General features: G+C 45.1%; 1 protein-coding gene and 1 long non-coding RNA gene across 2 annotated transcripts in view; one reads left to right on the plus strand and one right to left on the minus strand.

Annotated features, from left to right (window-relative positions):
* The window catches only part of LOC140208357 (uncharacterized), a 101,790-nt gene that overhangs the window by 56,264 nt on the left and 18,659 nt on the right, over positions 1 to 26,867 (plus strand). The window contains exons 4-6 of the mRNA XM_072276961.1: positions 2 to 424; positions 24,181 to 24,704; positions 24,789 to 25,011. Coding sequence (XP_072133062.1) covers positions 2 to 424; positions 24,181 to 24,704; positions 24,789 to 25,011 — 1,170 coding nt within the window. The remainder of the gene's footprint in view (position 1; positions 425 to 24,180; positions 24,705 to 24,788; positions 25,012 to 26,867) is intronic.
* On the minus strand, positions 4,326 to 15,718 carry LOC140208358 (uncharacterized). The gene is made up of 4 exons (XR_011888742.1): positions 15,632 to 15,718; positions 13,200 to 13,368; positions 7,052 to 7,223; positions 4,326 to 4,618 (listed from the first exon to the last, which is right to left on the minus strand). It is a non-coding gene; the product is annotated as an uncharacterized lncRNA (long non-coding RNA).

The following is a 26,867-nucleotide window of genomic DNA, read 5'->3' on the forward strand; positions in this document are numbered from 1 at the left end:
GAGAGTTCACACTGGGGAGAGGCCATTCACCTGCTCAGACTGCAGGAAGGGATTCACTCAGTCATCCCAACTGAAAGTACATCAGCGAGTTCACACTGGGGAGAGGCCGTTCACCTGCTCAGACTGTGGGAAGGGATTCACTTGCTCATCCCAACTGAAGGTACATTATCGAGTTCACACTGGGGAGAGGCCATTCACCTGCTCAGACTGCAGGAAGGGATTCACTCGGTCAACCGACCTACTGGTACATCAGCGAGTTCACACTGGAGAGAGGCCGTTCACCTGCTCAGACTGCGGGAAGGGATTCACTCGCTCATCCCAACTGAAGGTACATCAGCGAGTTCACACTGGGGAGAGGCCATTCACCTGCTCAGAGTGTGGGAAGGGATTCACACAGTTAGCTAACCTACAAGAACACCGGTCAGTTCACACTGGGAAGCGGCCGTTCACCTGCGCAGTGTGTGGGAAGCGATTCACTCGTTCATCTGATCTACAGATACACCAGCGAGTTCACACTGGGGAGAAACCATTCACTTGCTCAGTCTGTGGGAAGGGATTCACTTGGTCATCTCTTCTACAGATACACCAGCAAGTTCACACTAGGGTGAGACCATTCACCTGCTCAGACTGTGGGAAGGGATTCACTTGCTCATCCCAACTGAAGGTACATCAGCGAGTTCACACGGGGGAGAGGCCGTTCACCTGTTCAGACTGTGGGAAGGGATTCACTTTGTCATCTCACCTACTGAGACACCAGTCAGTTCACACTGGGGAGAGGCCGTTCACCTGCTCAGTCTGTGGGAAGGAATTCACTCGGTCATCTCAACTACAGAGACACCAGTCAGTTCACACTGGGGAGAGGCCATTCACCTGCTCAGTGTGTGGGAAGGGATTCACTCAGTCATCTCATCTGCAGAGACACCAGCAAGTTCACATCAGGTAGAGGCCGATCACCTTCTCAGATTGTGGGAAGGGATTCACTCGGTCATCTTGCCCACTGACACACCGGTCAATTCACACTAGGGAGAGGCCATTCAACCTGCTCAGACTTTGGAAAGAGATTCTGTCAGCTACATCAACCAAATGTGCATCACTGAGTTCACACTGGGGAGAGGCCGTTCACCTGCTGTGAATGTGGGAAGCGATTCACTCACTTATCTAACTTTATGAAACTTTCGCTTCGGCTAGCAGCTTAATATAGGGGGTGGTAGCCCCCCAGCCCGGCCAAACTTAAGAAATCTCGTTTGGGTGGATGCTGCACGATGTGTCCTCTGTTACAAATCAGTACCCCAAAATAACAAGCAGTACACAATATGTGATTAAATAATTGAGAATTATAATTCTTATTTTGACTATAGGGTTAGTAAAGAAAACAAAAAAAAGAAAAAGGGCCCACTCTCTCCATTTGCGTCTTCTCATCTCTCACCGGCAAAATACAGCGAAAATCTCCCTTCCAGACTCACAAGAAAGAACAACATTTCTGCCATTGGATAACCCCGCGCTCCAAAACCCTATTATGTCTATTCGTAACCTAATCATTGCTGCTACAGAGAAACCATTACCTCAGCAGTGAAACATTGCAGAGAGGCCATTCCATGAGCAGTGAAACCTTACAGCATGTTACACTTGTGACACCCTACCGGGTTCACACTGGGGAGAATGTTTCAATAAGCTGCATGCTGGATATTTGTCCATCACCGTTGCTGAATGCAGTTTCGAGAGTGACTGTCGGTGCTGAACTCTGCAATTATTGCTGCTGCTCACCACACCCAGTCTGCACCCTGGTCACTGGGCATGGGAGGAGTTTCTTCTGCTGCACAATCACCTTTAATGGGACTGGAATGTAATATTCTGGATCTTAGACAAATAAATCAGTTTATTTTAAAAACTGTCTCCGGTACTTAGTGAATTTATAACACAATTAGTGTACAGTAGAGAGTCAACTCAGGCCGGCTGGACACTGCCAGTGATTCAGTTCCACGACAGCCCTTTTAAATCCTCCCCTGTTGTTCAACTCTCTCTCCCCCCTTGTGGGATTGGTTCCAAACAGTCACCACTCTGAGGGATTTTTTTGTTTTTTTTATTAAGTGCAATCGTGAACAATAGCCAGATCAGAAATGCTGATCAAGTCAACTAGTTCCCAAAGAGAACTCTGATAGGCCAATTAGAAGGTTCACTGCTGCTCAGCGATAGAATATATTAAAAAAAAATCATATGTACAGGTAAGAAACATTAAAACATAGTAGAAATACTGGAGTCATGATGAAATCTGCTGGAGAGAGACATTTATACACAGGCTGCCCTCCATAATTTAAAGAGATTGAAGGATAAGGTTGCAGGGTGACAGAATGAGGCAGGAGCATTTGGAACTAAAAACTAATCCCTACCGGGAGGAAACAGCACCTGCTCTTTCCGCACTGTTCCCCAGCAGTTTAAGGACTAAGTCCAGCCAGAAGATAACTCACAAGTGCTCTTGAAAGTCAGGTATTAACCCTACTTGCCAACAACCAAGCATTGCCGTCCTGGTCCCCTTCATGATAGCTTAAGAAGCATGTGACTTCCCTCCCAGAGCTGGTAGGTGTTTGTGCACTCGACTCTTGAAGGCTTGCACCCCATCGTCGCAGATGTTTCCAACCACAGCATCTGGAAGGCTGTTCCAAATTCTGATAGTACAGTGAAGGAAGCTTCTATCCGGTGTGTGGGTTCTCGCATCAGGCATAGAAACAGCCTGAGCAGGCATAGACAATCTTGATCGTCTGGTACGCCGTCTCTCATGAGATGAAGGCAGCATGGTGCGAAGGTCTGCAGGGCTGTGGCTGGTGTGCATTTTGTATATTCTGCATTGTGCATTTTCATCTACACCTATAATCCTGGGAGCCTTTCTTTGATGGAATCAAGCTGGCTGAGGACACTCTGTGAGGCATTCACCCATGATACTTCGTACCTGGGCTTTGTAAACCGTGGCTCTGCCCTCTTTGTCTAATTTGGATGCTACTTTCCACAGAGCTCCAAGCCTTTGTCCAGCCACGGATGAAATAGTGGAAAGGAGTTTATCCCATACCAACTTGCTGTCAATATTAATACCAAGGATTTTGCAGTTCCCAAAATACAGGTCGGGGTTAGATGGATTCCTCTTCCTAGACATCACCATTGCCTTGCACTCAGTAGGCTCAAAGGTGACATTCCAGTTGTCTGCCCAGGCTTTCATCCTGTCAAGATCCCTATTCAGGCCTGCTGTCACTATATCACTCTGTCCCACTCTAATTGAAGAGGTTTCCCTTGAATTCTCTGCAGATGGAGCAGGGTCAGAAACCAGAGGCACGTCTGCACAGGGCATAGTTTGGGGCTCTGGACGATGGTAGGGGCAAGAACATATGATGAGGAGAAGGGAATCAGCAGCGGGGTGGGTCAACGGATGACAGAGTAGCAACATTTGGAAGCTGACTGGCAGAGAAAGTCTTTCGGTTTTCTGACTGATGACACAAACAATACCCGTGGTGATGTGCTCCACTGATTGAGGAACATCTGTTGGTTGGGAATGGTTTTATCTATCGAGGGAGTTGTTCCTGCTTGTATTGATTATCACATAATTGTTAATATTTTGACTGTAAAACTAGATCAGGCTTGAATTTCTGGTGCCTTTATGATGTGATAGAGGGCATTCATGAGTTTGTATTTTAAAGCAAGATTTTGGTGAATGATATATGCCACTTGATTGTACCTTTGTAAGTAATCAGATTGAGTTAAATTGCAACAGGATTGTTTCTGGTTTCTCTAGCGTTTTCTGCACTTACTACTTTGTATCTCAAGTATTTTTGATTTTTTTTCCCCTTTCCTTTCGTTAACCACCTTGTCCTGTATTTCTGAAAGGAACCCCTCTGTTTCTGGGAAGAGGTCTCCAACTCTGTCAGGTGCTCGATGCTTCCTTGTCAACATCTCGTCTGCTCAGATCGTTGGGATGTCTCCCATGGAGGGTCATACTCATTCCACTGGTTAATGTTTTCTTCCCTAGTGATGATTCATTTTTCTGAGTTGGGCTCTCATTTAAGTTTTCTGGTCTGTATTTCTTACCACAATTGCAGATACACACATGGAGTGCTGAATCCAGTTCATTTTTGATGAAAATATATACTTAGAAGTGTTATCTGACTGTTGTGTGGTTTCCTTTTTTTTTCCAAGTGTGTTATTTCTCTTCCTCCTTCTGTCCATGGTAGTGTTAATCTAAGTGGGTTTGAGTGTAAGTAGTCTTTTCTAAAGTTCTTATTTATCTTTGTAAATTTTATTGATTGAAATGGGACCAAGATATTTTTATAAAAAAAAGTCAATGTCGGTATTGATGGAAGTGTTTATTACCTTTGTTGTATTTGTTAACTATTGAGCTCTGTTTGGCAGGTTCTTGTTTAAGCCTTCAACTAAATTTTGTCAAAGGTTTTCCTTACTTTGCACTACTTTTTATTGTCTTTGCTTGTTGATATTCCAGATACGTGGGTACCAAGAGTCCCGATGAAGCGTCTTGGCCCGAAATGTTGATTCCCATCCATAGATGCTGTCTCACATGCCGTGCTCTTCCAGCAATTTGTGTGTAGTTCTCATCAGGGGTGATTCAGAAGTTCATAGCCTAAGGTAGAAGGAGATGAGTTATTAACTTCAAACTTTCTGCATAATCACTCAAAGAGTTGACCTGCATGTGCCTGTAAGGAGAGCTGTATAACTCATCTCCTTCTACCTTAGGCCACAAACTTATCAATCACCCCTGCTGTGGACACTTTCTGGAGGTCCAAGATCCGTTTGCTCCACGACCACTGGACTAAGTGTGTAAATGCAGGAGTGGACGATGTTGAAAAAATAAATGTGCTAGGTTCTCTAAAATTGACTCATGCTACTTTTGGCCACAAACTTATCAATCTCATTACAAAGAGGAAGTAGTATTCTAAATGTAAGGTGACAAAACCGTGACTGACAAGAGAAATGAAAGACAACATAAAAAAACAAAGAGAGGACATGGAGCAAAAACTACTAGGAAGCTAGAGGATTCAGAAGCTTTTAAAAACCAGAACGCAACTGAAGTAATTATGAAGGAAAAGATGGAATACATAGGTGAGCTAGCCAGTAATATTAAAGAGGATACCAAATGTTTGTTCAGGTACATATAAACATGTAAAAGAGAGGCGGAAGTGGATATCGGGCCACTGAAAAATGATGCTGGAGAGGAAGTAATGGGGTGGGATGCAAGATGATGGCAGATCAACCGAATAAGTTGAATAACTGAATAAACTCACTCTTATCCGTCAAAGACCCTGACAAGAATATGGAATTCCCAGATATCAGTGGTCAGAATGCGTAAAGTTACGTTACTCAGGAGAAGGTTCTTGGGAAACAGAGATGGTCTGGAGGTAAATAGGTCACCTGGACCAGATGGTGTACACCCCAGGGATCTGAAAGAGGTGGCTGAAGAGATGTGGAGGCATTAGCAATGATCTTTCGAGAATCATTAAGGAAATTATATCCTAAGAAGTTTTTTCCTTCACTAGTCCCCCTCTCCCAGTTTCACCTATCACCTGCCACTTCCTCCACGCTTTTCACCCCCACTCTTCTTCCTCTGATGTCTCATCATTCTTTTCCCCCCAGTCCTGATGAAGGGTCTCAGCCTGAAACGTTGACTGTTTACTATTTCCCATATATGCTGCCTGGCCTCCTAGGTTCCTCCAGCATTTTGTGTATGTGTTGCTTGGATTTCCAGCATCCACAGATTTTCTCCTGTTTTTGATAAAACCAAAAGCGGGGTCATATAATATAACAAGAAATTAATGGGAAGTTAGAGGATTGGAAAGCTTTTACATAACCAACAGGAGACAACTAAAAAAAAACACACAGGAGATACAAGATGAAAAATTAAGGTAAGTGAGCCAATAATATCAAGCATCAAAAGTTGTTCAGATTTATACAGAGTAAAAGAGAGGCAAGAGTTGATATAACGCTGGAAGATGATGCTGGCGAGTTAGTAACAGAGCGAAGGAATAGTGGCCATATGTTATTATAAGTGTTTTGTGTCAATCTTCACTGTGTAAGACACTGGCAGTATAAGACAATAAGACATAGGAGCAGAATTAGGCCATTCAGCCCCATCAAGTCTGCTCCGCCGTTCTATCATGGCTGATCCCGGTTCTCACTCAACCCCATGCACCCGTCTCCTCGGCATATCGTATAATGCCCTGACTAATCAGCAAACTATTAGCTTCTGCCTTAAATATACCCACAGACTTGGCTCCCACTGCCGTCTGTGTCAGAGAATTCCACAGATTCACTGCTCTCTGACTAAATAAAATCCTCTAAAAGGTTGCTTCTCAGTTTTGAGGCTGTGCTCTCTGTTATGGCTACCCCCCCATACAAAAAGACCTCTCCTCATCCACCCCATCGAGACCTTTCCACATTTGGTGGGTTTCAGTGAGATTTAACACCCCCTCCCCACCCGCGTTTATTAAACATAGGTCAGTGCAGGAGTACAGGACCAAGGCTGGCAAACACTCCTCATATCTTAACCCCTTCATTCCCGGAATCATCTTCTTGAACATCCTCTGTACTCTCCCCAATGACAACACACCTTTTCTGAGATATGGGTCCCACATACTCGAAGTGGAGCCTAAGTGGTGTCTTATAAAGTATCAACATTTTCTCAGGTGAACGGCCTCTCCCCAGTGTGAAATCACTGATGTACCTTCAGTGCAGATGACACAGTAAATCCCTTCCCACAGTCTGAGCAGGTGAACGGCCTCTCCCCAGTGTGAACTCGCTGATGTACCTTCAGTTTACATGATTTAGTGAATCCCTTCCCACAGTCTGAGCAGGTGAACAGCCGATCCCTGGTGTGAACTCGCTGGTGAGCCATTAGGTCAGATAACCGAGTGAATCCTTCCCCACAAATTCAGCAGATGACCAGCCTCTGCTCGATGTGAACTGACCGGTGTGTCCACAGGTGGGAAGACCGACTGAATCCCTTCTCACACACAGAACAGGTGAATGGCCTTGTCCCAGTGTGAACTTGCTGATGTACCTTCAGTTGAGATGACCGACTGAATCCATTCCCACTGTCTGAGCAGATGAATGGGTTTCCCCCTTTGTTGAGGTACAGCTGGGATTTTCTTTTATCTACTGTCAATTTAAAGTGCCACAGTTTTAAAGCCATGAAAACATCTTCTGCCCAGATGAATGGTTGGTCTGCACAGCTGTTAAAAGGAATTAAATGAATATTAGTATTATTTCATGTTCTTGTCACAAAGTCATAGAAAAGTACAACACAGAAACAGGCCCTTTGGCCCATCTAGTTTAACTATTTAAACTGTCTACCCCTGTACCCCTACCATCCAGGTACCTATACAAACCTCTTACATGTTGAAATTGAGCTTGCATGCACCAGTTGGGCTGTCTGCTCATTCCACACCTGGATGACCGTCTGTGTGAAAAAGTTTCCCCTCATGTTCCCCTTAATGTTTCACCGTTCACCCTTAACCCATGGCCTCTGGTTGTAGTCCCACCCCATCTCAGTGGAAAAAGCCAGCTTGCATTTACCCCATCTATAACCCTCATAATTTTGGCACACCTCCATCAAATCTCCCCTTGAGCTTCTACATTCCAAGGAATAAAGCCCTGACCTGTTCAATCTTTCCTTATAACCCAAGTCCTCCAGGCCTGGCAACATCCTTGTGAATTTTCTCTGAACTCTTTCAACCTCTTTTACATCTTTCCTGTAGGTAGGTGATAAAACTGCACACAACACTCCAAATTAGGCCTCACCAATGTCTTGTACAAAGTCAACATAACATCCATCTCCTGTACTCAGTAATTTGGTTTATGAAGTGCCAAAATCTTTCTTTCCATCCCTATCGAACTGTGACACCACTTTCAGTGAAATATCGACCTGTATTCTCAGATTCATTTCTTCTACAACACTTCCCTGTGCCCGACCAGTCACTGTGTAAGACCAACCCTGGTAGGTCCTACCAAAGTGCAACACTTCGCACCTGTCTGCATTAAATTCCATTTTCCATTTCTCAACCCACTTTTCCAGCTGGTTCAGATCTCACTGCAAGACATGATAGTCTTCCTCGCTGTCCACTACACCACTAATCTTGGTGTCACCTTCAAAATTGCTGATCCAGTTAACCACCATATCATCCAGATTACTGATACAGTTGACAAACAACTAGTCACAGGCTTCCAGTCAGAGAGGAAGATCCATCTGCTTCCATACTCTGGTGATGAAGTTTTAAGGGGATTGGGTGACATAAGAAATGATTCTTGGACTCTTGTAAATAACGGGTTAAAATTTAAGTGCGAAATTATGTGTGCTCTGTTCTGGATAGTGTGCACATTTCTGTTTTGTCCTTTACTGAGGAATCTGCTTGCAGCTTGTTTAGATTAACGACTCACAGATGTCTCTTGGGAACGTTATGTGGAGTTGAGTTCTCATGAGACACAAATTGAACTAAGTTCCCTCCTATGTCTAACAAAAGAGAATAACTGATAAGGATTGGACAGGACATTCATTTGTAATTAAAACCCTGATTTAGTGGACTCTCTTATCTAAGAAATTAAGTTTTGCTCCAACAGACTTGGTGGGAATACCAGTTGAACTAAAGTCCTCTTTGTTTCGCTATTTCTATAAATTGTAACATTTCTGCATGTTAGACAGAGGTGCGTCACGAGCCGCCAGAGGGAGAGGAATTCTGTCTCTCTGACGCTTGGCTCCGAGCTTCTCACCGGCTGAGTTCAAACAAATAAACTGGTGAAAAGGATAAAGTAAAGAACTGTTTGTGGTGTGGTTATTGGTCCGGTGAATTTAAGTTCACACCATAAAAAGTATCCCATCCGGATACTTCACACCTTTGTACGCTCCTCTCTTCTGTTGACTTCAGGAAACAGCAGAGAACTGTGGACAGAGCTGAGCCCATCACGGAAACAAGCCTCCCCTCCACGGACTCACTCACTCACTCGAGAGACTTTGAACTTTTTACTGAGCCACGGACTGTTCTTCATCAAGATATGGTATTGTTGCACTGTTGTAGCTATATGTTATAATTATGTGGTTTTGTTAGTTTTTTCAGTCTTGGTCTGTCCTGTGTTTTGTGATATCACACTGGAGGAAATATTGTATCATTTCTTAATGCATGCATTACTAAATGACAATAAAAGAGGACTGTGTGTCTTCATAATCTAATAATCTAATTAAACATTCCCAGAACCCCAGACCAGACATTCTTCATTCTCAACCACCCCTCGGGTCGAAGATAAATGAAAACGACAAAACAGAAAACATACCCCCAGACCTAGGGATATTTTCCATTCTGCTGTTATAAGCAAACTGAATATTCCTCAGCATTATAAGATAGACTCTTGACTTCATAATGTAACTCGATGTGACCTTGCACCATGTCTACCTGCAGTGGATTTTCTCTGTAACCACAATACTTTGTTACACTCTATTAATATTTTATCATAATCTACTGTAGTAATGTGTGGAACTGAGAGGATGGTATGCAAGACAAGATTTTCATTGACCCTCGGTACATGACAATAATAAACGATTCCCCACTTTAATTGTGTGGAGATATTAGACAGACTGAGCTTCTCATCTGGAACTTCTGGAGGGAGATTTCACTGAAGTGTACAAATGTTTGAGAAGCCCAGAAAAACAGAAAAGGCTTCCTCCTTGCAATAATAGGGCTATGTACCTCGAAACATTGGCTGCACTTCGGCAATTTGTAACAGTGGAATGGAGTCAATGTATAAAAAATGCCCTCCCACAATGAGAGGACCTGACGGATCTGGATCTCACTCCCTTGTCTGAACGGAAGAAAGATTAAACTGCACAACCGCGAGAAACAAACCCGCAGACGTAAGGAAGTGGATGTGACGTCAGACACTGGCGTAGCAAACCCATGCATGACATCAGGCATGTGGAGGGGGGAGAGAAGGGGAGGGGATAAGATTTTTGGTTCCATGGCTCTCTTCTAGGGAAGGTGGGACCTGCACAGAAGGGACCACAACAAGACAGAAGGTTCTTTGGAAACTGAAGATCTGAAGGCAGATAAGCCACGTGGATGAGATAGTTTACACCCAGAGTTCTGAAAGAGGTGGCTGGAGAGATTGTGGAGGCATTAGTAATGATCTTTCAAGAATCACTAAATTCAGGAATGGTTCTGGAAGACTGGAATATTGCAAATGTTACTCCACTCCTCAAGAAGGGAAAAAGACAGAAGAAAGGAAACTATAGGCCAGTGGTTAGGAAGATGTTGGATTCGATTGTTCAGGATGTGAGTTCGGGGGACTTGGAGGCACAAGATAAAATAGGCCGGAGTCAGCATTGTTTCCTCAAGGGAAAATCTTTCCTGATAAATTTGTTGGAATGCTTTGAAGAAATAATAAGCAGGGTAGACAAAGGAGAATTGGTTGATGTCACGTACTTGGATTTTCAGGCCTTTGACAAGGTACCACACACGAGGCTCCTTAACGAGCTCTGAGTTATTACAGGAAAATGTAGTGGCTGATTGGCAGGAGGAAACGAGTGGGAATACAGACAGCCTTTTCTGGCTGGCTACCAGTTTCTCGTGGAGTTCCACAGGGGTCTATGTTGTGAACAATTTTTTTCATGTTACATGCCAATGATTTGGATGATGGAATTGTTGGCTTTGTTGCAAAGTTTTCAGGTGATGTTAAGATAGGTGGAAGGACAGGTTGTTTTGGGGAAGTAGTGAGGGTACAGAAAGATGAGGAAAATGGGCAAGGAAAGGAATGATAGAATACCGTGTTGGGAGTTGCATGATTATACACTTTGCTAGAAGAAATGAAAGGGTTGACTATTTTCTAAATGGAGAGAATGTACAAAAAAATCTGAGTGCAAATGGAGTTGGGAGTCCTTGTGCAGGATTCACTAAGGGATAATTTGTGGGTTGAGTCTGTGGTGAGGAAAGCAAGTACGATTTTCACATTCAGTTCAAGGAGACTAAAATATAAAAGTGAGGAAGTAATGTTGAGACTTTATAAAGCTCTTGGATTATTCTCAGCAGTTTTGGGCCCCTCATCTCAGAAAGGATGTGCTGACACTGGAGAGAGTTCAAAGCAGGTTTAAGGAAAAGAGTGCAGGATTGAATGGCCTGTCATATGAAGAGCATTTGATGGCTCTGGACCTGTATTCAGAGGAATAAAGGATGATTTCATTGAATCCTATCGAATGGTGAATGACCTTGATCGAGTGGATGTGGAGAGGATGTTTCCTGTATTGGGAGAGTCCACGACCAGAGGACGCAGCCTCAGATTAAGCGGGCAGAGGGGCATTCTTTTAGAAAGGAGATAAGGGGGATTTCTTTAGCCAGAGAGTGGTGAATCTGTGGAATCCTTTGCCACGGGCAGCTGTGAAGGCCAGGTATTTATGGATATCAAAGTCAGAGGTTGCTAGATTCCTGATTGGTGATGGTTTATGGGGAGAGGGAAGGAGACTGGGACAGAGGAAAAATGGAACAGGCATGATTAAATGGCAGAGCAGGAGCGATGGACCAAATGGCCTAATTTTGCTCCTACAGTATATTTTATGGTTTTACGTGGGGGCAACAGAATGACATCACATGTGGGTGAGAGTTTGTATTCAAAAACTGTTTAATGGACGTTTTTTATGATATCAGGGGGTGAACAAAGGAAACTTGACGGTTTTCATCAATGAATCCAACGTTGTGTGATTTAAAGTCCCCTGCAAGATACCCTACTCTGCCGTGTTGTCCGTAGAGTGGGCGGTGTGGTGCTTGTCTCGAGTCGGGTCACAAAACCCCAACGTTTCTGAGGAGGACTTTCCAGGGTGATCAGGTCTGGGGTGGTTCAGTCAGTGCAGTGTCTCATTGTCTAGTATTTTCAGAAACAACAGTTTTACTGATATAAACCGGAATTGCCAGCAGGGTAAAGACAGGTTTGTATCAGTTAACAGAAGACCTCTCGTCCCTGCAGTCCTTGTCTCCTGGCAATTTAAACACCCCGACAGTGTAGGTACCCCTTCCTCTAAAAGTGAGTGAATCATTCAGATAGCTGATCGCTGAGAGGAATTATATTTGTTGGTCGTTGAAGTTGGTCCAGATTTGGCTGGATGGAGTTAATGCAGAGTTCGGGGGTGTCACAGTGAAAGAACTGAACAGCCAAATCCTCTACGTTGTCCCTCCGGCCTCCGGCCACTGGTGGCGCCGCGGGGACCTCCTGCGAATCACAGCACAGAGCCGACCCCAGCTGTTGCCGGCGGTTCTCCTGGCTGGGCCGCGATGAGGAAGGGGTCTGATCTCGGGTTGGTGTAAATCGAGGGGCGGTTGCAGTGGGAAAGGGCCAAGACCGAGCCGGACAACTGGACAGTCTGGGCCGGGAACATAGGATCAGTTAGTTGTGGTTTCCCAGGCTGTGAGAGTGGATGTGGGTGACGTGGATCTGTTTACGTGTACGGGTGTGGGGTAAACGGTGGGAAAGTTGTGGGGCTACTGGCGGGGTGGAGGGAGGTTGGGGATGTGTGGGTTATCAGACACAGTGTGACCCGGGAGGAGTGGTCCAAGGGCAGATTAAGTTGGAAGCAAGAGAGGATCTCATCCGTTGCATCAGACAGCTTTCAGGAAGCAACAAATCTCCCTTTATGTTAATCACTGTCTAATCTTGCTGCTAACATTGTGTTTGTCACAGAGCCCAGAGTCTGGGAACAGCTAGATGGCAGGAAGCAGATGGTGATGATGGGAGGCTGTTTATTGGAGTCCAGGCCGGTGCCTCGTGGAGTTCCCCAGGGTTACACCCATTGCTACTTGTCATCTATGTCAATAATCTGGTTGAGAATGTACAGGGTATGGGGAGTGAGTTTGCAGCAAGTAATTTCAAACAATTACTTCTTTTTGCAAGATAGTAATATAAACACCCCTCTTTCCCTCTCCACACTCAGAACAGACCAAAAGCTACTTCAGAAGATGCAAGTTCTTTAAATGAGCAAACACTGAGGGAATGTGAGTGAGTTTAAAGAGCTGGGATACTGACAGTACATTACCAGACCTGGAGTGATTGTAACTGGGTCTGACAGAGGCATAACTGCTATTTCTGGGCACATTCAGTCTCACCATAACTATTCCCTACCTTACTTTGTACAGATATGTAATGTCTGATGGACCAGTGTTTGAGTAAATGAGACTCACCAAACTTGCTCCGGACTGAATCAATGGAAACCCTGAGTCAGAAGGGTTCTCTCCAGTTGGTGCTCTCAGTCCTCGGGCTGGGTCACTTGCTGCTGTTCCCTCATCTTCAGTCGTGGTTCTCTTCCAGTTGTGGGCTTTTCTTCCAATAAATCTCTCACTGCAGGTCTAACTTCAAAATGAAAGATAATGAAACATGTTAACAATACAAAGGAGAACAAAATATTTCTGCTCACTGAAATCTAAACATTGAAGACAAATATAATGATCTCAGTGAACAAATCTGTAATTATCCCTGACACTTCACAGAACCTGATAAGGGATAGGAAGGAGTCATCGTTCAGTCATGGTAAGATATAAGACACAGGAACAGAATTAGGTGATTCGATCCATCGAGTCTGCTCCATCATTCAACCACGGCTGAGATTTATTCCAACACCATATTCCCGCCTTCCTCCTGTAACCCTGAAGCTACTTAGCAATCATGAATATTTTAATCTGCCCTAAATATACCCAAATGACAGCCTCAGCCACCCTCTGTGGCAACAAATTCCACAGATCAGCCATCTTTTGGCTGAAGAAATTGTTCTCATCTCAGTTTTAAGGGAAGCGTCTTTATTCTGAGACTGTGCTGTCAGATCACAGACTCTCCATCTAATGGAAACATCCTCTCCATGTCCACTGTATCCAGGCTTCTCAGCATTCAGTAGGTTTACTTAACCACCTCCCCTTTCACCACCCCGTCTGAACTCCACTGAGCACAGCCCCATAACCATCAAATGCTCCTCACACATAAAGCTGATCATTCCTGAGATTATTCATGTGAACCTTGTCAGCAACAACTGCACTGAACACATTCCCAAGTACAACAGACAATCAGGAAATTTAAACCATTCCCGAGTGAATTTAATAAAAAGAAACTGGAATCACCAGAGTCGCTCAACAGGAAAGGAACTGCTGTGGGGAGAGAAACAAATTTAACCATTCAGGTTCACAATCTTGCCAGGATGGATTCAGAATTTAGTGCAGATCTCCAGCAAGTTGAGTTTCTGTTTGATTTCCACTGTCTGACAGACAGGTGACAGTGAGGAAGAATTTCCAATCACAGTTCGAACACTGAACCCCCCAGGTCTATTTCTGCTGGTGCAAACATGGAACAGCCCATTTAATCACAGCCTCTCCTTGTGAGGGATGAATACAAACTCATTCCTTCCTCAGATCAACAGCATTGCTTCCAAAGGAACTCCAGAAACAAACATTTGATCCTAGATGGGAAATACATGCTCAACACCTCAGAAACCCTGGCAGCTTGATCCCTGGGTCCATTTTACTTGGATCTAAAACTGTGATATCCCAGGACCCAACCTCACAGGGTCACACAGCTGAACCTGTCACTGACCAACCCTCAGAGCCTCATATATCGTCCCCACATCTCAGACTGGGTGGTGCTATCCGGGATTTCCCCATAACCAATGTCCAGCTGCTCGAAACTTCTGCTTCATTGCAGAAGGATGACCATCCAGCCCCATCTGTAGAAGCACTAACTAAAGTTAAATCCAGAACACCGACAGTTCCATATGCCTGGAATGTAGATCACAGGATTATAGGCCAAGCATCAACTCCCCCAGTACTCTTTGCTGACAGGAAAATGCTGCAGTGTGTCAGCCAGTCACAATTCAAAAATCAACACCTCCACACCAATGCACAACACAACTAGTACCTGATGACCCTCTGGCATTCCAGCTAACAAAAACCGATTCTGGAAATAACTCAGCAAGGCCAAAGGTGCAAAAAAAAACACTTCACAATGAAGACAAAGGTTAGAAGAAAAATTGCTGATATATAACATTGAGGAGGTGGACACAGGGTGGACCAAGGTTGACCCAGATGGTTGATGCATATCACTGAAGCGAGGGGGGGGGGGGTGAGGAGATAGGACAAAGGTTGAACAAGATGGGCAGGGAATGAGCAGAGGGAACCATGTGGGGAGGAAATCTAGGATCATTACTGATGATACTCTAGCAATACACAGATTGTTAATGAATAGTACATACTACTGCACAAAAGATCCTAAAATGGCAAAATTAGAACAAACAATAAGAACTGGCATATGAACTTTGACCCTCACCAATTTTTAATCACCATACCATAGAAAGTTTCCCAACCGGACACTTCACGCTTTTGCATGGTAATTACTCTGCCCGTGACTGCGAGGAACTGCAGAGACCTTTGGATACAGATCAGCCAAACCCCCTCCCAGCCTGGGAACCACAACGAACGGATCTCACAGCCCGGGCTCGGGCGCAAAGCTAAAACCGGGGCTGCGGGACCGGAGAGCCCGGAGCCTTCAGCCGTCCGGGAGAACACGGTCCCAGGCCTTTCCCACTGCAGCAGGCCCCCGATTCACACAATACCGGGATCAGATCTTTACTCACCGCTGCCGGCGACAGCTGCGGTCGGCACCGCGCTGCATTTAGCCGGAGGTTCGCGGCGGAACCACCCGTGACCGGAGTCTGCAAATCGCCGCCGATAGCCGGAGGTCCACGCAGCGCCACCAGTGGCCGGAGGACCAAACAGCGCCGCCAGTGTCCGGAGGGCCACACAGCGCCACCAGCGGCCGGAGGACCAAACAGCGCCGCCAGTGTCCGGAGGCCCGTGGGACAATGGAGAGGTAAATTACAACCACGAGAAAGTCTACAGATGTTGGAAATCCAGAGCCGCACAAAAAAAAATGCTGGCGGAACTCAGCAGGCCGGGCAGCATCTATCGACAATGCCGTCTTGGACAATGTCTCCCATCCACTACATAATGTACTGGTTGGGCACAGGAGTACATTCAGCCAGGGACTCATTCCACCGAGATGCAAAACTGAGCGTCATAGGAAGTCATTCCTGCCTGTGGCCATCAAACTTTACAACTCTTCCCTTGGAGGGTCAGACACCCTGAGTCAATAGGCTGGTCCTGGACTTATTTCCTAGCATAATTTACATATTATTATTTAACTATTTATGGTTTTATATTGCTATATTTATACTCTATTCTTGGTTGGTGCAACTGTAACGAAAACCAATTTCCCTCGCGATCAAAAAAGTATGACTATGAAAAGAGTCAACAGTGGACGTTCCCCATTGAACCTTCCTTCAGAACTGAGATGGAATGGGGGAAATATCTGAATAAAAACGGAGCAGGTGAGGAAGGGTTATCTATGGTTCACATTGTCGGGGTGTTGAGTTTACCAGGAGACAGAGACTGCAGGGACGAGAGGTTTTCTGTTGACTAATACACTGTGTGTGGACCCCGCTGGCAATTCTGGTGTTGTGACCCGAATCGAGACAAACACCAGGCTGCCCACTCCACCAACAACACGGCACAGCCGGACACATAACAGGGGACTTTACATCTCACAACACTGGATTCAGTGATGAAACCCGTGATTAATGTTGTTGTCCCACCGAAATCATCAGAAACGTCCATTCAGGTGTTTTTAAATACGAGCGCTCCCCCACAGGTGACGTCACACAGGCGCATCCACGCGCCTGACGTCACACATGGGCTCCCCACACGGGGATCTGCTCTCACGTGCGCGGTGTCTTACGCCACCCACGCGCTGGTGAGATCGAGCTTGGTCGTTTAACGGCTGGGCTACTAATCACGTGACCAGCCCCTCCCCCACCGCTGTCAACAGAGGAGTCAGGAGCTGCGCTATTCCCATTGGTGCGAGGCGATGTCAATCACTGCTTCCAACCAATAACGGAGGCGGACAAGGCGAGTGGGCGTTACCCCGCTGACACCGTCTCCCGAACTTTCCGTCACGGCGGGACAACCGTCAAAGTAAATGTCCGCTTTCTGATTTATTTCCATTTCCCTCCGAGGGAAGTTGGGGCGTTTGTGAAGCGTCTCCTGCGGCCGGAGTCTGATGTGTCGCTGAGAGGTAGGAGGAGACCGCTCGGCCCGTCGGTTTGATGCCGGTTCCCCGGGGAGGGAGAGGATGAAGACGGTGAGAGAGGGGGCGGACAGGATGTTTGTCCCGGTGGGGACAGGAGGGGCTCATCTGTGGAAATGTCTGAGCCCACGGTGGTGGCGATTCACCACATTGGGGGGCAAACACCGGCAGACTGTTGCCCTGCAAGCGGGGCCAATGGTCCGGGCAAAGTGACAATTATTTGTGTTTTGTTGAGACTGTACCGGGAATATGGTGTAAAATCCCGCTCCCCACACTAACACGGGTTATATATGTTGTGTTCTTTAATACACACCGTGAGTTTCTAATAAAGAACCATATTCTGGAAAACCTTATCAACACTTTACTTATCAACAACCACACGTGCCTTGCAAAGCCATGTTTTCTGGATCTTTCTATCATTCCTGCGCATGCTCAGAACTCTCTGCAATCACGTTCTTACACGTCATATCACCAGATCTTCCTTTCCTTAAAAAGAAAAACAATTAGCAACATTGACCAGAGCAAATGCATAATTTAACATGTCTCCATCATTTTCTCTGGGGGTCTGCAAACACCAGTAGATCTTCTAAGTGGTTCACACAGTTTCTTGTGTTTCGTTGTCATTCCCATGTTTTGTCTGGTCTGAAACTGAAACTTTGAAGTTGGCTCTTTATTGAGGTCTTTGCAATGTCTTCTTAACACTGCTCCTTCCTCTGTTTTGACCATGTATGATCTGGGTTGTACTTCTTCAAGTACTGTAGCGTTCTGTGTCCACGTGTTCATTTTGTCTTGTGTCCTTATTTCATCTTCTTGGTGAAGTTCAGGGAATGGACGAGAGCATCTGTCAAAGTATGTTGTTTGGTTTGTGTTCATCTTTCCATCTTTTCACTTGTTCACCTCCCTCTGTTTTCAGAAGGCTCTCCTCTGTTGTCAGATTGGATCTCAAATGGAGTCCCATCAAGAGCTGAACATTGACATTCAAGTGGAGTACTACGACAGGCTAACAAAGCTTTATAAAAATCACCTCCACTATATTTTGCTTTGTGCATCAGTTTCTTGATAATTCCTACCGACTTCTCAACTAATCCATTGTACTAAGGGCAAAGTGGTCTCGATGTTGTATGAACAAAGCCCCACTCATGAGCAAAATGTCTCATGTATTCACCATTGAATTGTGGACCATTGTCTGTGAAAACTTCGGCAGGTACACCATATCTGGAAAAAAAAACTGATTTCATGCATGTAATTACATTCTCTGTTGTTGTTCTGCTTAAACCACACAATGAGTAGTAATCTGTTATTAATAGATAATCTTTGTTGTCAGATACAAAAAAGATCAACACCTATCTTCTGATAAGGTTTCTAAGGACTAGGACGTGGATGCAGTGGCTCCTCAGGGTTGCTGGGTTGGTATTTAAGGCATATTTGACAAGAAGACACCAATTCTGCAATTTCTTGATTCGTCCTGGGCCAAAACATCACTTCCCGCACCCCCTCTTACATTTTTCAATACCTCTGAGGCCTTTATGAATTTTCCCAATCTTCTTTCAGAGACTTTTAGGAATCACAATTCTGCTACATTTGTACAATGTCCTGTCCACAACAGAAAGTTCTGTTCTGTGGTTCCAATATTCTTGTAGTTCTGAGGTACAGACATGCTTATAATCTGGCCATCCATCCATCGCCACTTGTATTACCTGACTGGCAATTGTGTCCTTCTCTGTCTCAAGACGCAGCATTTCCAACTTTTCGAGAACAACAGGTACAGTCTTTATGCCCATATCAACAAATGCCTGGACGTCAACAGCGACCCCGTGACTGCCATTTGTTGTTGGATCCACAGCTCTGGAAAGTGTGTCAGTCTTGTACATGAAATTTCCAGGTGTGTATGACACATTCAATACATACCTTTGCAATTTGATCATCATTCGCTGAATTCGCAAAGGACAGTCGCTTAAAGGTTTGTGAAACAATGCAATCAGAGGCTTATGATCAGTTTCAACATCAATAGATTGCCCTGACACAAACTGATGAAATCTCTCACAAGCAAACATAATGCTGAGCAATTCTTTTTCAATTTGGGTATACTTTGTTTCTGGATCAGATAATGAACGAGATGCAAATACCACTGGTAGCCATTCCTTATCATGTTTTTGCCATAATACTGCCCCTAAATCTGCTTGAGATGCATCACATGAGATTTTGATGGCTATCTCAGCATCATAGCATTTCAACACAGGTTCTTTAGTGAGCACTTTCTTGAGATTTTCCCATGCCTTCTCCTGTTCATGATTCCAGCTCCATTTGTTTTTTCTTTTCTGTTACCTGTTTCAATGGAGCAAGCTGTTCCGAAAGATTGGGTATAAATTTTCCCATGTCGTTGACCATTCCCATAAACCTTTGAAAATCCTTTTTACATTGCGGACTTGGCATGTTCTCAATAGCAGAAACCTTCAATGGATCAGGACGCACACCCGCATTGCTGATGATATCATGCACAAAGGTAAGTTCAGTCACTCCTAGCTGACATTCGTCTTTATTCAACTTCAGGTTTGCCTTGCGTGTTGCCTCTAAGACTTGTCCGAGTCTGGCGGCATGCTCTTGTTTAGATGATCCGCAAACAATAATATCGTCCTTGGAAGTATCTATGCCCTCAATGTGCTCATATAGCACGTGAATGGTTTTATGGCACACTTCAGGAACTGATGCAATTCCAAATGGAAACCTAAGAAAATGGTATCTGACAAAAGGAGTGCTCTCAATCTATCTCTAGAATCCCTAAGGGTTATCCTTCTTTTCTGCGAGGGCAATCTCATGCCTTCTTTTAGCCATCCTGATTTATTTGTTATGTATACTCTTGCATTGCTTGTACTCCATAAGAATCTACCTGCCTATCCCTGTTAATGCAACTCCATTTTGTGCTTCACCAGGGTCTCAATATCTCTTGAAATCCAAGGGATACAGTTTCTATCTTTACTTTTTATTCCGACAAGCACATACTCGCTTTGTACTTTCAAAATTTCGCTTTGAAGGCCTCCCACTTGCCAAGCACACCTTTGCCATAAAGCAGCCTGTCCCAGTCCACAGTTGCCAGATCCTTGTGTCATAATTCCATTGTTGTTCCGTGCAGTGAACACATCCGCCTCTCCTACGCTGCTCCTTGTATTGAAATATACAGGACTGAGCATATTCACTGCACCATGCTCAACTTTTTCATTCCTGACTTTGTCTGAGGACTGAACAACATCTGTCTCCACAACCCCTCCACTACCTGTTCTGTTTTTCATGCTCCCATTCCCCCTGGAACTTTAGTTTAACTCCCTCTACCCCCACCTCCCACCATGCAGCTCCGTCACCCCTTTGTGCTTCATCTCCCAGGTCAATAAAAAGAAGGTGCATTCCAGGAACAGGCAGATAGGAACAAATAGAAATACAGGAATTTCAAGTGAACACTTATGAAAGAAATAAAAGAAGGCATGAGGTTGCCCCAGCAGACAAGGTGAAGGAGAATCCTCAGGGATTCTGCCAATATTTTAAGGCAAAAAGATTGCAAGTGAAAAAAATAATTCTCTGGAAGATCAGAATGGTAATCCATATGAGGAGACAAAATATATGGGGAGATTTTAATTTTTTTTTTGCATCCGTATTTACTCAGGAGATGGTCACAGAGTCTATAGAAGTGAGGCAAAGCAGCATCAACTTCTGGACCCTGTACAGATTACAGAGGTGGAGGTGTTTGCTGTCTTAAGGCAAATTAGCGTGGATAAATCTCCAGGGCCTGACAAGTTGTTCCCTGGGACTCTGCGGCAGACAAGTGCAGAAATTGTCGGGGCCCAAGCACAGATATTTATATCACCCTTAGTGACAGGTGAGGTACTGGAGGATTGGAGGACAGCCAATGTTCTTCTGCTGTTCCAGAAAGGCTCTAAAAGTAAACTAATAAATTGTACGTTGGTGAGCTTGACATCAGAGGTGGGAAAAGTTATTGGAGGGTTATGTGCAGGAACCGGATATATAAATATTTGGACAGATGTTGACTGATGAAGGATAGGCAGCATGGCTTTGTGCATGCTAGGTCATGTCTCACCAAAGTCTCTCGAGGAAGCTTTCAGGAAAGTGAATGAAGGCAAGGCAGTGGATGTTGTTCACATGGACTTTAGTAAGGCACTTGACAAAGTCTCATATGGGAGGTTGTTCAAGAAGGTTCGGTCATTCAGCATTCAAGATGAGACAGTAAATTGGATGAGACACTGTCTTTGGGAGAAACCAGAGTGTGGTAGCAGATGGTTGCCTCTCTGACTGGAGGCCTGTGGCTAGTGGTGTGTCATAGGGATCAGTGCTGGATCTGTTGTTGTTTGTCATCTATATCAGTAATCTGGATGACAGTGTGGTTAACTGGATCAGCAAAGTTGTGGATGACACCAAGTTTGATCGTGTAGTGGACAGTGAGGAAGACTATCATGTCTTGCAGTGCGATCTGGACCCGCTGGAAAAATGGGTTGAGAAATGGAAAATGGAATTTAATGCAGACAAGTGCAAAGTGTTGCACTTTGGTAGGACCTACCAGGGTAGGTCTTAACAGTGACTGGTCGGGCACCGAGAAGTGTTGTAGAAGAAGTGAATCTGAGAATACTGGTCTATATTTCACTGAAAGTGGTGTCACAGTTTGATAGGGATGGAAAGAAAGATTTTGGCACTTTGGCCTTCATAACCAAATTAATGAGTACTGGAGATGGATGTTACGTTGACTTTGTACAAGACATTGGTGAGGCCTAATTTTGAGTATTGTGTGCAGTTTTGGTCTCCAACATACATGAAGATGTAAAAGAAAGTTGAAAGAGTTCAGAGATGTTGCCAGGTCTGGAGGACTTGGGTTATAAGGAGAGATTGAACAGGACAGGGCTTTATTCCTTGGAATGCAGAAGACTGAAGGGAGATTTGATGGAGGTGTGCCAAAATTTATGATGGTTATACGTAGATGGGGTAAAGGCAAGCTGGCTTTTTGCATTAAGATTTGGTGGGATTACAACCAGAGGCCCTGGATTAAGGGTGAAAGGTGAAACATGAAGGGGAACATGAGGGGAATCTTCTTCGCACAGACAGTCATCCAGGTGTGGAATGAGCAGAGAGCCCAACTGGTGCGTGCGAGCTCAAGTTCAGCATTGAAGAGGTACCTGGATGGTCGGGGTAAATGGGGTAGACAGTTTAAATAGATCAGCACAAACTAGATGGGCCAAAGGGCCCTTTTCTGTGTTGTACTTTTCTATGACTCTGTGACAAGAACATGAAATAAAACCGATATTCATTTAATTCCTTTTAACAGCTGTGCGGACCAACCATTCTTCTGGGCAGGTAATATTTACATGGCTTTAAAACTGTGGCACTTTGAATTGACTGTAGATAAAAAAAACACAGTTGCACGTCAACAAAGGCTATTTGCGTGAGAGTGTTTCAGTTACTGTGGGGCCAGGCACCCATGCAGCTCAATGGACAATAGACAATAGGTGCAGGAGTAGGCCATTCGGCCCTTCAAGCCAGCACCGCCATTCACTGTGATCATAGCTGATCATCCACAATCAATATTCAGTTCCTGCTTTATCCCCATAACCTTTGATTCCGCTATCTTTAAGAGCTCTATCCATCTCTTTCTTGAAAGCATCCAGAGTCTTGGCCTCCACTGCCTGCGGGGGCAGAGCATTCCACATATCCATCACTCTGTTCTAAATGGCCTATCCCTTATTCTTAAACTGTGGCCTCTGGTTCTGGACTCACCCATCAGTGAGAACATGCTTCCTGCCTCCAGCATGTCCAATCCCTTAATAATCTTATATGTTTCAATCTGATCCCCTATCATCCTTCTAAATTCCTGTGTATACAAGCCAAGTCGCTCCAATCTTCCAACATATGACAGTCCCATCATCCCGGGAATTAATCTTGTGAACCTACGCTGCACTCCCTCAACAGCAAGAATGTCCTTCCTCAAATTTGGAAACCAAAACTGCACGCAATACTCCAGGTGTGGTCTCACCAGGGCCCTGTACAACTGCAGAAGGACCTCTTTGTTCCAATACTCAATTCCCCTTGTTATGAAAGCCAGAATACCATTAGCTTTCTTCAGTGCCTGCTGTACCTGCATGCTTACTTTCAGTGACTGATGAACAAGAACACCTAGATCTCGTTGTACTTCCCTTTTTCCTAACTTGACTCCATTTAGATAATAATCTGCCTTCCTGTTCTTGCCACCAAAGTGGATAACCTCACATTTATCCACATTCAACTGCATCTGCCATGCATCCGCCCACTCACCCAACCTGTCCAAGTCACCATGTACAAGCTGTCCAAGCACAGTGGGAACAGGGAATAATACCAAAGGATAGTATCAGACTGAGCCAGGTCACAGATTGGAGACGGCCAGAATGCCCCATTCTCACAGAGACAGGAAAAGCATCAGCGAGTTTGATGGTCATTACAGATACCAGTACCGTGCTCAGTTAGAAGATGACTTCTCTCTCCAACTTGTGTTGAACCTCACTTTAACAGTGTGAGGCCAGATCACACCTTGGCAACTCAAGTGATCTCATCTGAAATGTCCTTCACTCACTGATGGATTTTGTAACTTTTTTTTTTCAGGTTAAAAAGGACAAGGGATTTATCTACGGGAATCTTGAACACAACACGCCAGCTTTGCTGTCTCTGTCCACGTGTATAAGAAGTGGAGCAAGAGATTCACTCGATCATCCTTCCTACTCAGACAGTGGGGAGGATTCACTCGATCATCTGACCGACTGGCATGCCTGTCAGTTTACACAGGGGAGAGGCCGTTCACCTTTTCAGACTGTGGGGATTCAAGGTCATCTCATTAAGGTACACCTGCAAGTTCACACTGGGACAAGGCCATTCCTCTGTTCTGTGGGTGAGAGGTGATTCAGTCGGTCATCCCACCTGTGGACACACCAGTCAGTTTGCACTGGGCAGAGGCTGGTCATCTGCTGAATTTGTGGGGAAGGATTCACTCAGTCATCTGACCTAATGGCTCACCAGCGAGTTCACACCGGGGAGCGGCCGTTCAGCTGCTCGGACTGTGGGAAGGGATTCACTTGTTCATCTAAGCTAAAGGTACATCAGCGAGTTCACACTGGGGAGAGGCCGTTCACCTGCTCAGACTGTGGGAAGGGATTCATTCAGTCATCCGATCTGAAGGTACATCAGCGAGTTCACACTGGGGTGAGGCTGTTCAACTGCTCAGACTGTGGGAAACGATTCACTTCGTCATCTCAACTTAAGGTACATCAGCGAGTTCACACTGGGGAGAGGCCGTTCAACTGCTCAGACTGTGGGAAAGGATTCACTTCATCATCTCAACTTAAGGTACATCAGCGAGTTCACACTGGGGAGAGGCCGTTCACCTGCTCAGACTGTGGGAAGGGATTCATTTCGTCATCCAATCTGAAGGTACATCAGCGAGTTCACACAGGGGAGCGGCCGTTCACCTGCTCAGACTGTGGGAAGGGATTCACTTTGTTATCTCAACTACTGAGACACCAGTCAGTTCATACCGGGAAGTGGCCAATCACCTGCTCAGTCTGTGGGAAAGGATTCATTAATTCATCTCAACTGAAGGTACATCAGCGAGTCCACACTGGGGAGAGGCCGTTCACCTGCTCAGTCTGCGGGAAGGGATTCAATCAGTCATTTCACCTACTGACACACCACGCAGCCCACACAGGGAATTGGCCGTTCACCTGCTCAGTCTGTGGGAAAGGATTCATTAAATTATCTCAACTGAAGGAACATCAGCGAGTCCACACTGGGGAGAGGCCATTTACCTGCTCAGTCTGTGGGAAGGGATTCATTTCGTCATCCAATCTGAAAGTACATCAGCGAGTTCACACTGGGGAGACACCGTCCACCTGCTCAGACTGTGGGAAAGGATTCATTCAGTCATCCAACCTACAAGGACACTGGTCAGTTCACACAGGGTAGAGGCTGATCACCTGCTTAGACTTTGGGAAGAGATTCTGTCAGCCAAATGAGCCAAATGTGCATCATTGAATTCACACAGGGGAGAGGCAGTTCACCTGCTTTGAATGTGGTAAAGGATTCATTCAGTTATCTATATTTATGACACACTACCAAGTTCACACTGGGGAGTTGCTGTTCTTCTGCTCTGAATGTGAAAAGCGATTCACTCAGTCATCTAACCTTATGTAAACTTTGAGTCGGCTAGCAGCTTAATATAGGGGGTGATAGCACCGCAGCCCGGCCAAACTTAAGAAATCTCGTTTGGGTGGATGCTGCGCAATGTGTCCCCTGTTACAAATCAGTACCCTGAAATAACAAACAGTACACAGTATGCGATTAAACAATTGAGCTTTATAACTCTTATTTTGACTGTATGGTTCGTGAAGTAAACAAAAAAAGAAGAAAAATGGCCCACTCTCTCCATTCACGTCTTCTCATCTCTCCCCAGCAAAAGACCACGAAAATCTCCCTTCCAGACTCACAAGGATGAACATTTCTGTCATTGGATAGCCCCGCACTCCAAATCCCTGTTATCTCTATTCCTAATCTAAACATTGCTGCTACAGAGAAACCATTACCTCAGCAGTGAAACATTGCACAGAGGCCGTTACATGAGCAGTGAAACCTTACAACATATTACACTGGGATACATTACCGGGTTCACACTGGAGAGAAAGTTTGAATAAGCTGCATGCTGGATATTTGTCCATCACCGTTGCTGAATGCAATTTCGACAATGACAGTCGGTGCTGAACTCTGCAATTATCACCACACCCAGTTCTGCACCCTGGTCACTGGGCATGGGAGGAGTTTTAATGGGACTGGAGTTTAATATTCTGTATCGGAGACAAATAAATCAGTTCTATTTTAAACTCTGTCTCTGGTACTTAGTAAATTTATAACACAACCAGTGTACAATAGAGAGTCAACTCGGGCCGTCTGGACCCTGCCAGTAATTCAGTTTCACGATAGTCCTTTTTAAATCCTCCCCTGTTCCCCTTTCGCTCTCCCTGTGGAGATGGGTTCCAAACAGTCACCACTCTGTGGGTGAAGAGGTTTCCCTTGAATTTTCTGCAGACTGAAGAAGTCGAGCTGACTGCAGTTCTGTCTGACATGTTCATCGCCCCTCTAATCTCTGGGCTGAGGAAGAATGACATTGGGAGTTAACCTCCTTATTCAGGGCTCATTTCCACATGTGGGTCATTTTCCCTGCTTCTGAAGGGTTGTTAGAAAACACCACTGTCCTCTAAAGACTGAAAGCAGAATGGGAAACCATCAGTTGGATATTCAACGGAGCAGGGTCAGAAACCAGAGGCGGGTCCGCACAGGGCAGAGTTTGGGGCTTTGGACGATGGTCAGGGTAAGAACGTATGATGAGGAGAAGGAAATCAGCAGCGGGGTGTGGCAACGAATGACAGAGTAGCAACATTTGGAAGCTGATTGACAGAGAAAATAATTCCGTTGTCTGACTGATGACACAAACAATGCCTGTGGTGAGGTGCTCCATTGATCGAGGCACATGTGTGTTTTGAAATGGTTTTATCAATTGAGGGAGTTGTTCCTGCTTGTTTATCCTGTAACATCCCGATGGTTTTAAGGATTGTCTTATCTGCAAAAGTGTATTGATCATCTGCGTTCCTGTGCCTACTCCTAGTCTGCGTCCTGTCCCGTCATTTAGTTTTGTCCATTCCTGTTCCCTCGTACTT

The sequence above is a fragment of the Mobula birostris genome, chromosome 13, assembly GCF_030028105.1.
Source record: "Mobula birostris isolate sMobBir1 chromosome 13, sMobBir1.hap1, whole genome shotgun sequence".
NCBI lineage: Eukaryota > Metazoa > Chordata > Chondrichthyes > Myliobatiformes > Myliobatidae > Mobula > Mobula birostris.